This window comes from Bombina bombina, chromosome 1, assembly GCF_027579735.1.
Source record: "Bombina bombina isolate aBomBom1 chromosome 1, aBomBom1.pri, whole genome shotgun sequence".
NCBI classification, from domain to species: Eukaryota; Metazoa; Chordata; class Amphibia; order Anura; family Bombinatoridae; genus Bombina; species Bombina bombina.
This window is the reverse complement of record NC_069499.1, coordinates 364,644,441-364,657,663: the sequence shown is the minus strand read 5'-3', so window position 1 is coordinate 364,657,663 and position 13,223 is coordinate 364,644,441. Positions and strand designations below refer to the sequence as shown.

Below are 13,223 nucleotides of genomic sequence, written 5' to 3'. Positions count from 1 at the left end.
AGGAATTGGTTTAAATACAAAATATCAATATCATTTGTATTCTTTTTTTCCCTCAAGTCAATATGACAATGAGAAAATATTAAAAAAAAAAACAATAGGGTATATGATAATTACTAATAGCCCTGTTCCCTAGCCCTCAAAATCATGAAAAACCAAAGAGCAGCAGCACAGTTTAGCATTTTATTTAATCTTGTGCAACAAAATAACATGCAACTTGTCGGACCTGCTAGTCCTTAAAGGGACAGGAAACCCCAACATTTTCTTTCATGAATTGGAGAGAACATTCAATTTTAAACAAGTTTCCAATTTACTTCTATTATCAAATTTGCTTCATTCTCTTATTATCTTTTGCTGAAGGAACAGCACTGCACTACTGTAGCTAGCTGAACAGATCTAGTTAGCCAATCACAAGAGACAAATGTGTGCAGTCAGCAATTAGCGGCCAGCTTCCACTAGGGTAGGATATGTGTGTATTCTTTTTCAGCAAGAGATACCAAGAGAATGAAGCACATTTGAAAATAGAAGTTAATTGTAAAATGGCTTAAAAATTACATACTATATCTGATACTTGCAAGTTTAATTTTGACTTTCCTATCCTTTTAATCCTGCAAATTTAAAGGGACAGTACACTGTAAAATTGTTTTTCCATAAATGTATTTTAAATGACTTGTTATACCAACTGCAGAGTATAAAATATTTGAGAAATTGCATTTTCGGGTTTATTTGTGTATCTGAAGTAGCTGGTTTTGTGCTTTGAAACCACAGCCTATTACAATGGGTTGAGCTTCAGGTAATATCAGATCTCATTTTGTTATCACTTTGTGTACACAGACCTGCTTCCTTATCTTATATTTGTCTGGAACACCAAAGCTCAATACATAGAGAGAACAATGGAAAATTATCATTTTATTACTTAACTATCATGCCCCCCCAGTGAGGGTGTAATCTCTTCTGCTGTCTGTGTTTACTTAGGCTTGTCAATAGTGTATACGCCAGTATCAAAACTTTCAGTATAGGTTGGGAAACCACAAGCTAAATCAGCTATTTCAAATGCTGAAATATGAGTAAAGGAGCTTCTTGCAACCAATTTAATACACTCTAGCAGGTTAAAAGGATCATTGGGAATAATTTAAAGGGGAGAAAGTTTTTGGGTGAACTGTCCCTTTAAGGACTAGCAGGTTGCATGTTATTTTGTTGCACAAGATTAAATAATGATTTGTGGCATCATGGTAGTATATCATGGTAGTATAATTTGATATATAATTTTACCTTTTTCATTTTCATATCTTCTTCGACTTTACTCATAGGTTTGCTTTGCTATCATCCCTTTCTCTGCCATACATTATTTCTATGACATCTTTACATTTGTCACTCAGTCATGTGATTTCCTCTGAACCCTTTTTACATTCCACCCCACCCCCCACCATCACTACCCTCTCCCCCCTAATATATCCAACCTCTCAAATGGTTTTACAGCCTATGGTGCTATAAAATGTAGTCTAGCATATCAGGAAATACATGTTATTACCTATGTAGTATAGATCAGGATAAAATAAATGATTAGCAGTTAATGAAGCTTGCAATCCTATTTCCAGCCCACATTGAAATGGGTGTGCTTTACATACATTATTCAGGTGGAACTAATGTCACATAGCTTATTACCTAACACATTTACATTTCACATGCAAGACTTTATAACGTATCCAATAATTATTATTATTTCTCACTTAAATTAGGGCTTGAATTCCCCCAGCATCACAGCTTATACCTTTTTCTTTTATTCTACATATATAAAGTGTCTCTATGTTTTCAATATTCCGTCTGTCTCTTGAATTTCATTATTTTTTAACACCTAAGCTTTTTGTTTGTTGGGTTTAATAAATTGGATTTTCAAATCTATTACTTTTTAAACAGAATGGTAAGTAGCCTTAATACAATTATTTTATTTGGGGAAGTCTGTCTCTGTTTACCGGTTGAGCGGTGGGAGTAGTCCTTGTTATTCAGTGAGCAGGTCTTTCCAAACCTGTCCCTAAAATGTGGTGTGCACAAACATGTATTTCCTGTTAGTAGCAACAACAGTTTGAATAGTTTTAAATTAAGTGATGCAGTCTTTTGAGTACACTACATTTTGGTGTATTTGTGTACCTTTAAATATTTTAAATGCATGTTTCATTATAGCTTTTATGTGATACTATATTATACATTTCTAAATACAAAAAGTTAAATGTTCATGTGTGCTATTTGGTACAATGTTTACAGGATTACACATTTGCATAAGTAAAACCACAGACTATAAAGTTCAGTTCTACTGCAATCTACAGTCTCTGAACTGTTACAGTGATGTGAGAGCAAACCAGTCCTATCAGGCAACATCTTCCAGTTTGAAACAGAATCTTCTGAAGACCATTACAGTGAACATAAAGTAACAAACATACAATCACAAACACACTAAAATATGAATTAAGGACTTTACAGATTGTAACAAAACTACTTTTCTTTAATCATTATCTGTCCATCAAAAGGATTTGGGGAACCCTGCAATTTATTGCATTGCTGATTTAAAAAAATAAGATATATATATGTATCCAATCAAAAGTTGCTGGAAAGAAAACACTTTCCAAAAACGAAAATACTGATTTAATATTATTTTTTTTGGTGGAGGACTAGCAACCTAAATATCAGGGTTTATTAAAGAGATATTAATCTGGGAATGCAATAATAAATTAAATCAGTAAGGTCATCTAATACAGGAAATTGACTTAATCATACCAAAACTGAGTAAATGAGTGACTGACATTAGAGTGTTTTATCATCAGTGAAAAATAGGTTAATGATTGGTAGTCTGATAAGTAGGGCAACAGATAAGCGTCAATACAAGAAAAGATCAGCATTGTTCTTGTTAGCCTGTAATGTATTACTAAACTATACAATGTAATGATGGTGCCTTTATATACCAGTTTAGAACGTGTGTAGATGTATGGGGGGGCGGGGGGGTGCAGAGAGTGCAGTGCAATCACCCACCACACACTTCTGTTTCTATTATGGGTCTAAGGTTTAGAAAATCAGTGAGATGGATTTATGTGTTGCTGGTGTCAGGAGAAAATGTGCGTATTAAATACTCCTTGTACTTATCCCTCTCGTGTTTTCATAGACTTCTAATGCCATTTTACTTTTGTAACCCATCCTGCATTATCACTTTTGGTAACGCAGAGTTAAGTAAAGTGCATTAATTAGTCTGTCTGGTAATTCATTTAGTGAACTGGAAAAGAAAAGAAAAATGATCTCCCCAACCCTTTTGATCAAATTAAGTAAATGCTAAAGCTGATTTGCTATTAGATGAGGGGGTCAATTGAAAATTACGCTGGAGCAGTACAGGTTTTTTTTTTACATATGTAAATGGTAAACTGAAGTTTTTAGCATAATAAAGAATCACAACACACACACACAATATATCACGTGAATATCGTATTGTAAGCATCATTTTAATATTAACACATAATAAACGCTGTTTGTTGTGTGCCATTTATGTATAAGCAGCATATATCTTTATACACTTGTTAAGGTGCAGCTGCAGATCTCGCACTGATGTTGTTTACAGATGCAGCTTATCGTGACAAACAAAGAGCCTGTCTCAGTGCCAGCTGCGCGGTTCATAACAGGATTCCGTGTCTGCACTGGAGGATTCCCCCAAACGTCAAAAGCTCGCACGCATGCGCAGTGCTGTATAGGCGCTTATAAAGCTGTGCTGTTCAGCGCTAGAGCTCAGATCTTTGTTACAGCGCGCACTGAGCTAATCATTCATTTCTCATTATCGTGACCTCTGGTGTCTGCAAAGTTGGCGGTCCCATCAGCTGCAAGCATGGAAGTAAGTAATAATAATATCATAATGCCTGGTTATATAATGCAGAATACCGTGTGAGGGAAAGATTGGGTGTTATACACAGTTGTACCTTTTGTGGTGCTGACGGAGTATTGAGCTTGGTGACATAGAGCGTGTTGTGTTTATGTACTGGTTGTATTTGCTTTTTGTGCTAAGAACAGGGGCACGACAGGGGTTAGTATGTTGTAAATGCCATGAACCATACACCTGGCGCTGTATGCTGGTTATAATGGGTTAGCTGGGTAAACTGTGTGTGGTGTGGGTTATACAAACGATGGAAATAAAAAGTAAAATACAAATAACGTAATCATATGATACCGTCCCCTATAGCTAAACTGTTCCTTTCACTGCATCCTCCGATTTGGTATCTTTCTGCCTCAGTGCTGGGCGCCCCGTACCCCCCGGACTGGGTGACACTGTCAGCCCCATGTGTGCCCGTTAGTAACGTGCATGTGCCCACGAGGTCACTATGTGCCAGTACTAGGTGGGTATTTGTTCGCTATATAGTCTTTATAGTGATGTGATAGGTACGGGGTACGGTGCCAAGTGTGCGCTCCTGGCATTACTCTTTATAGTGATGTGATAGGTACGGGGTACGGTGCCAAGTGTGCGCTCCTGGCATTACTCTTTATAGTGATGTGATAGGTACGGTGCCATGTGTGCGCTCCTGGCATTACTTGTTATAGTAATGTAATAGGTACGGGGTACGGTGCCAAGTGTGCGCTCCTGGCATTACTCTTTATAGTGATGTGATAGGTACGGTGCCATGTGTGCGCTCCTGGCATTACTTGTTATAGTAATGTAATAGCTACGGGTACGGTGCCAAGTGTGCGCTCCTGGCATTACTCTTTATAGTGATGTGATAGGTACGGTGCCATGTGTGCGCTCCTGGCATTACTTGTTATAGTAATGTAATAGGTACGGGTACGGTGCCAAGTGTGCGCTCCTGGCATTACTCTTTATAGTGATGTGATAGGTACGGGGTACGGTGCCAAGTGTGCGCTCCTGGCATTACTCTTTATAGTGATGTGATAGGTACAGGGTACGGTGCCAAGTGTGCGCTCCTGGCATTACTCTTTATAGTGATGTGATAGGTACAGGGTACGGTGCCAAGTGTGCGCTCCTGGCATTACTCTTTATAGTGATGTGATAGGTACAGGGTACGGTGCCAAGTGTGCGCTCCTGGCATTACTCTTTATAGTGATGTGATAGGTACGGTGCCAAGTGTGCGCTCCTGGTATTACACTTTATAGTGAAGTGATAGGTGCTGGGCACAGGGTACAGTATCACACGTGCTGATTATTTGCAGACAAACCCCCCTCAGATTCATTTCTAGTACATAAATGACAAAACAAAAAAATGTGTGAAATCCCCTATAGTCATCCCGTGCCACAGTTTCAAATTCCCACCAGCCTGAAGATAGAGTGAAGATAGAAATGAAATAAAACGTCAGTGACACAGGACGTTGTGGTTGCAAGTTGTTGTACCCAAGGGGTTCGCTATGCACCAATGGGTATTCTTTATTGTGGTACAATAAAATTCCTTCCTCTTTTTATAACGCTCACTCTCACACAGGAGACCCAGAACCGTTAGTGGTTAGTAAATCTTACTTTCCTCTTCAATACAGCATCACCCATTTATATTTCCCAATAACCCAACCTTCTGTTTGTACCATAAGCTTAAAGAACTATGATTCATTTTACTGACCATGAAAACATAGTAAAAATTGTGTCAATGAACTATATGTACTCAGAAGCCATATATTTTTGTAACCTTAATTTCACAAATAAGTTTGCTTTTTTTGTATTCTCCATAACAAAAAAAAAAATGTAAATAAATACTATCAAGCAGTGTGAAATGTATATTTCTGAAAACGATTGTGGGGTGTTTCCTAGTTTTTCCAATATGTAACTATACTAATATATTTTCTTAAGTGCATATCTGTTCCTCCCTTTGTCCCTCTGGTTACAGATAGAGATTACATGGCCATTTGCTGGGTATTTCAGCAACACATTCCTCTTAAACTATAACATATACATTTGGCACAACATCTTTGCACATGATTTTAATGAAGTAATTTAAAACTGACATGATGTTTATTAACATATTTTTTTTTTCCTCTTAGCATTTCTCTGGTGGTGTATACTTCAGTATTACAGATGACAACAACACAGATCTCAATGAAACAGATGATTTCATGTACATGCCAGAGCCTTGCTTCAGAGATGAGGATTTCAACCGTATCTTCCTGCCAATTATCTACTCCTTCATCTTTCTGCTGGGCATAATCGGGAATGGATTGGTGGTAATAGTCATGGGATATCAAAAAAAGTCCAGAACTATGACTGACAAATATAGACTGCACCTTTCAGTTGCTGACCTTCTCTTTGTGTTCACGCTTCCTTTCTGGTCAGTGGATGCAGTCCAAGGATGGTACGTTGGTGTGTTTCTGTGCAAGACTGTTCATGTAATCTATACTGTCAACCTCTACAGCAGTGTCCTAATCTTGGCATTCATCAGCTTAGATCGATACTTGGCAATTGTCCATGCCACCAACAGCCAAGGTTCAAGAAAAGTCTTAGCTGAAAAAGTGGTGTATGCTGGGGTGTGGCTTCCAGCTGTGCTGTTGACAGTGCCTGACTTGGTCTTTGCCACTGCTACTGTGAGTGAAGAAAGTGGACTGGCAATGTGTGATCGCATCTACCCATATGAGAACCAAGAATATTGGACTATTGGGTTTAGGTTCCTACACATCACAGTTGGACTGGTTTTGCCTGGACTTATAATTTTAACATGCTACTGTGTAATCATTTCAAAACTCTCTCATTCCAAAGGTCACCAAAAACGTAAAGCTTTGAAGACCACAGTAATTCTCATCCTGGCTTTTTTTGCATGTTGGCTCCCATATTACGTATGTCTTACAATGGACACATTTATGTTACTTCAGATACTGAAATATGACTGCAATTTGGAGAAAACCTTGCACAAGTGGATTTCTATTACAGAAGCCTTGGCCTTTTTTCACTGCTGCCTCAACCCAATTTTATACGCTTTTCTTGGCGCTAAATTTAAAACCTCTGCACAAAATGCATTCAGCTCTGTAAGCAGAGGATCCAGCTTAAAAATATTATCCAAAAAGCGTGCTGGGCTCTCATCAGTATCGACTGAATCTGAATCTTCTAGTTTTCAGTCTAGTTAACAGTATATCATACACATGGACTGCTTCTTCCATTTGAAGCTACAGACTTTTCTCTTTGTACATATTGTATTTTATTTGCTATATGGATTTTTATTGTCTTTTTATGATTATGAACTTTCATTGCCTTATTTATAAGAATGTTTTTCATGTTTTGTATATCTTTGTAGGCAGGCCCTGTGGACTATTGATTGGTTCTTAATAAATTTGTATATTCATTTCAGTGCCAATTTCTGTCTTTAAAACTGACTTGTGCCACACATGAAGTTTTCTTTTTTTTTTTTAGTAAAACACATGACCTGTATTTCCAGTATTAGTCCTAGAACATTTTTTAACATTCCATTTGGTGGAAGGTATGTGACATCAATTAGCTTAGTACCAAATAATATACATCAACCCATTTGGTGGGAGCTGTGTGATATTACATAGTATAGCACCAAGTTTTTATGGAACAAGACATTTGGTGTGAGGTATGTGATATCAAAGAACATTGTACTAGGTGGTATGCAGAAACCAATTTGGTAGGAGGCCACCCCAATACAGACTGTCAGTATATGCATATGGCATCAATGTTTTGTTTTCTTTTTGTTTCTAAGTATCCTGCTATTTTTATAAAACATTGTTATTAGCTGCTTAGAAGTAGAATACAAGGGACATATGAGCAAAGATAATTGTCTAGGAAACTAGTGACTAGAAATGCTAATCAGTAAATCAGTTAGGTTCATTTGATTAAAAGAGTGGCCTATAAAATGTAGCAAGATATTTTATTGTAAAATAAAAATGATCAGCTTGCCTTTAAGACAAATACTTCTGGGAGTTCTGAAATTCTGAAGCCAATGGATTTATCTTACAAATAAAACTGGCACTGAAATTTCAACTCCATTTTGGATGGGTTGTTGTTTATGATCTATAGTACCTTTCAAAACAAGTTCTCCAAATTAATCAGTTTAGTCCAATTGGAAATTATTTATATAAGCAGAAAAACATGAGTAGGTTTTCACTTATGTTGCAAATGATGGCACTTAAAACAAAAAAACCTTCATAACAATTTTCAAACAGTATTCAAACTACACCAGTTTCTAAAGCAATTCAAAAGGGTGAACACTTTAATAAAAATGTGTATGTTTTGTTTGTTAATAAAACATTATGAATTGAAACCTTCGCTTGTTCTGTTTTTTTTCCTTTGGACATCATGTTAATAGCACAATTAACATTTTTCATACTTTTAAAGTACATCATACGTGTAGTAATTTTATAGTGCAATGGTTCACAGACTTCAATAACATTTTTTGCATTTTTTTCCCAATTTAAAGCATAGTTGGGGATCAGAACATATTTATTCAATGCATTTATATTATTGATATTCAGGTCATACTGCTGGTTGCAGTGCAATGGGTGAATCACAACAGTATATGTTAATGTTTTAATACAATATTTTAGCGTCTGTTTTTTCATATTGATATTTTCTGATATCTAGTCTCTCCCTATGTACAAGTATATACATCTAGTAGGCTGGGAGACTCATTTTATGGGGGGGGGGGATCCTGCATTAAACAAAAACCAAAAAATCACACAAGCGCATCATCCTACTCAGATGAATCAACATGCATCAATAACGACAAAGCAAATGGAAATTGCATCAGGTGATTTCAAGGAATATGAAACCCAAATTTTTTCTTTCATGATTCAGATGGACCATACAATTTTAAACAGCATTTCAATTTATTTCTATTATCTAATTTGCTTGATATTTTCTGTTGAAGAGGCAGCAATGCACTACTGAGAGCTAGTTAATGCACTGAACCAATAACATTAAAATATATATGTGCAGCCACAAATCTGCAGCTACTGTGCCTAACTAGGTATCATTTTCGATAACGGTTTTCAAGATAACGAAATAAATTAGATAATAGACGTAATTTGGACATTTGTTTAAAATCATAAGCTTTATCTAAATCATGAAAGACAAAATTTGTGTTTAATGTCCCTTTAATGTATAAATGCTATCTATAAAATGTTACACTTTTCTGATGATACACTTTAAATAAAATATTGTTTATACCATTTGCCATAGGAATTCAATGTGAAAATAAAATGCATACAAACCTCTAAAAAGAAACATAGTACATATCACTTTTTGCCCCAAAAAAAAGTAGCTTCTAGGGAAGAGTAAACAAAATAGCTTTAAAAGAACTTAGACATTTAATTGTGTTTTCAAAATGCAAATGCAGTGTTGTAACCCCTTTTGAAAAATATATTGTGAAGGGCAGACATGGCTTGTTACATCTCTGTATGATCGTGGGAAGTGAACTATCCATGAACACATTACCCCCAATTAGGCATAATGAAGATACATGCTATATCCTCATGTTACAAGCTTGTATTCTTTGTGAATCCAAATTATATAAGATGCAAATGATGAGATCTGTTTTACTAAATAGGGAAGTGGGCAGGTTACATCATCTAAAATTGCTGCTCTGTCACGGTTCTGCAGTTGTGCAAAGTATCATCAAAGGTTTTTCATTATCTCGTGTAACAAATTGAATTTACAGAACTCGTTCAGTGATTTGTCTTAAACACACTTGAATATGTACAAATTAATAGAGTTGCAGAGTTTGCTTGTCATATTCTATGCTGTTACAATGCCATAGAATTTTATTATTCATTATTTGCTCCAGTTTGAAATTAATGGCTTGAAGAGGCTACATTAGACTTCGATCCTGAGGTCATCATCCTGGGAGTAATAGTCTAATAACTGCTACTACCACTGCAGTGACAATATACTCTGAGTTCACTTTGTGTAGTCCAGCTGGCCAATCTACTCATGTAAGCCTCTTCTATGACGCATATGAACAAGAGTTAAATCTTTCAACCAAGCTTGAAAACAATACCATGGCAGTGACTGTCCTTTTATACTAGGTTACAAGTACTGATTGGCTTCTCCAAATCACACAAAAGGAGGGTGGAGCTTTGGCAGTTGAAAACAATTTCAGCAAACAAGATGTTAATGCATTAAACTCCCTAATCTTCTTTGTTAAAACAGAAAACAACAGAGGGGCGCCTCATGTGTAGTATCTTGGTGATGACAGAAATATAACTGAATAGCCAAATGGGTACTCACATACTCCAAAAGCACACTTATGTGCTGGTAGGGACAGGCTGTAGATTTGTATAGGTGTAACAGCTCACCCATTCTGGGATACTTCAATACTGTAGTGCTGCAGCAAATGTGAAAAAGCAAACAGAAAGCACTATATGTGCAGACCATTAAAGATAAAACATAGGTGTGTACTTAGTAGCAGAAAGTGGGTACTCACATACTCCCAAAGCACACCAACGTGCTAGTAGATGCAGGCTGCAGATTCAGACAGGTGTGGCAGCTCACCCAAACAGATAATGCTTCAAGTATTGGTGCAGTGAGAAGAAAATGCAGGCTTGGTGCTCCACAGTGGCTGTATCCTTCTCAGTGGTAATAGGCAGATGGTTGGAAATGAAATCCACTCCAAAGATAGAAGTTTAAAAATATTTATTAAAAACACGTTAAAAAATTAAAATTGAACAACAACACCAAGGTTGTTACAAAGAATGGATTACAGGGTCACCCAGTTGGCCCCAATAATTGCAACGCGTTTCTTGGTTGGCAAACCGTTTCATCATGATATTTTCACATTTGCTGCAGCACTACAGTATTGGAAGTATCCCAGAACGGGTGAGCTGTCACACCTATACAAATCTACAGCTTGTCCCTACCAGCACATAAGTGTGCTCTTGGAGTATGTGAGTACCCATTTGGCTATTCAGTTATATTTCTGTCATCACCAAGATAATACTACACATGAGGCGCCCCTCTGTTGTTTTCTGTTTTATAGTTCTTCTCTGGATCATCTGGTGAAGAGGAGGCAGCCACTATCAACTATCAGTCCATTAAATAAAAATACATTTTTTTTCTCTTTTTTTCTATACTAAAAGAGACTTACACAAAGTTAACCATATTACATCTAACAGGATTTTATTGGTCTGTTTTAAAATCTGTCTGTATTATCTGTTTTAGCTGTAAATTGCCTTTAGGGGCCAATACTGACCACTATCCTATTATATATAACCTTGTGCGCCCCCTCCACTGTGATTGTATCACGTATTAGATTTAATCTTCTTTGTTAATTTATTTCAAGGCTGTATGCAAATCTTGTAACTGCAGTTTGTTGTCCCTTTAAAGCTGTTTACTTTGGTTGTATGTATGTGGTATGTGTTCTCCTTGGGAGAATGTATAAACGCACAACAAGCAAGGAAAACAAATACTACATGTGGCCTTCAAGGCCCTTCCCTTGAGCCCTGATTCTCTTGCCATAAAAAGGAAGGTATGTCCTATTAATAGAACCCTTTAAATAATCTTCTCATTCTCGTTTTGCAATATTAAAATTATAGGAAATAAAAATAATTATATACATAAAACAATAAAGATATACATTTGGTTTGTGGTTTGTGTACCACACGTGACCCTTGACCTCATTTGTACTGCTCTGTCCTAGAATATGAGGTTATGCCCTTAAGGTGTACAATAGAAAACATAGAACAATTAACATATTTATTTATATGTTAAAAAATATAAAGTCAGACAGGTCTAAAACGTAAAATAAAATACATCTATCTAAAAATAATCTTGTATCTGCTCTTAAACTATATTTCCAAGTGTTTTACTCCTCTGTACAACATAGACATAGCTCAGATCTTTATTGTTCAGATCTTATTTGCATAATCATTTAAGTTTCCCCCAATAAATACACACACAGTGCATTATAATGATTGATTATAGTATCTGCATGAACAGAGGCATAACCATATTTTTTTTAAAACAATATAATTTTTCCCCTTGTACTAAAAGAATTTTGCGGTAACTTGCATGTTATTGTCACCGCTCACTTACCTACAGTGCTGGTATTACAGGTTTTCATAAACCCGGCGTTATTAGGCAAAAAGTGAGCGTAGAGCAAAATTGAGCTCCATACCGCACTCCAATGCTCCAATAGAATGCAAGCTCAATCCTATTTGCTGATTGGATCAGCCAATAGGATTGAAGCTCAATCCTATTGGCTGATTGCATCAGCCAATAGGATTTTTTCACCTTTAATAATGATTGGCTGACAGAATTCTATCAGCCAATCAGAATTAAAGGGATGCCATCTTGGATGACGTCACTTAAAGGAACATTCATTCGGGAAGAAGACTTCGTTTGAAGAGGATGCTCCGCGCCGGATGTCTTGAAGATGGACCCACTCCGCTCCGGGATGGAGGAAGATAGAAGATGCCGTCTGGATGAAGACTTCTTCCCGTCTAGAGGACCACTTCTGCTGGCTTGGATGAAGAGTTCTCCCGGCTTCGTTGAGGACTTCTTGCTGCTTCGATGAGGAATTCTCTTGGCTTTGTTTAGGACTTCGTTACAGTCAAAACTGTAAGTGGATCTTCGGGGGTTAGTGTTAGGCTTTTTTAAGGGTTTATTGGGTAGGTTTTATTTTTAGATTAGGGGTTTGGACAGCAATAGAGCTAAATGCCCTTTTAAGGGCAATGCCCATCCAAATCCCCTTTTCAAGGCAATGGGGGGCTTAGTTTTTTTTAGTTAGGGTTTTATTTGGGGGGTTTGGTTGTGTTGGTGGTGGGTTTTACTGTTGGGGGGGTTGTTTGTATTTTTTTTACAGGTAAAAGAGCTGATATCTTTGGGGCAATGCCCTGCAAAAGGCCCTTTTAAGGGCTATTGATAGTTTAGTTTAGGCTAGGGTTTTTTTATTGGTGGGGGGGTTATTTTGATAGGGCTATTAGATTAGGTGTAATTAGTTTAAATATCTGATAATTTGTTTTTTATTTTGTGTAATTTAGTGTTTGTTTGTTTTTTAATTTAGTTAATTGTATTTAATTTATTTAATTAATTTAATTGTAGTGTAAGGTTAGGTGTTAGTGTAACTCAGGTTAGTTTTTATTTTACAGGTAAATTTGTATTTATTTTAGCTAGGTAGTTAGTAAATAGTTAATAACTATTTAGTAACTATTCTACCTAGCTAGAATAAATACAAACTTGCCTGTAAAATAAAAATAAACCCTAAGCTAGATAAAATGTAACTATTAGTTATATTGTAGCTAGCTTAGGGTTTATTT

The 13,223-nt window shown here is 36.4% G+C and overlaps 1 protein-coding gene across 1 annotated transcript; it reads left to right on the top strand.

The window, feature by feature from the left end:
• The first annotated feature begins 3,776 nt into the window (after positions 1-3,776).
• CXCR4 (C-X-C motif chemokine receptor 4) lies at positions 3,777-8,233 on the top strand. The gene is made up of 2 exons (XM_053698255.1): positions 3,777-3,865; positions 6,006-8,233. The coding sequence occupies exons 1-2, from the start codon at positions 3,860-3,862 to the stop codon at positions 7,077-7,079; spliced, it is 1,080 nt and encodes a 359-aa protein (XP_053554230.1). The 5' UTR covers positions 3,777-3,859; the 3' UTR covers positions 7,080-8,233.
• Positions 8,234-13,223: the final 4,990 nt, after the last annotated feature.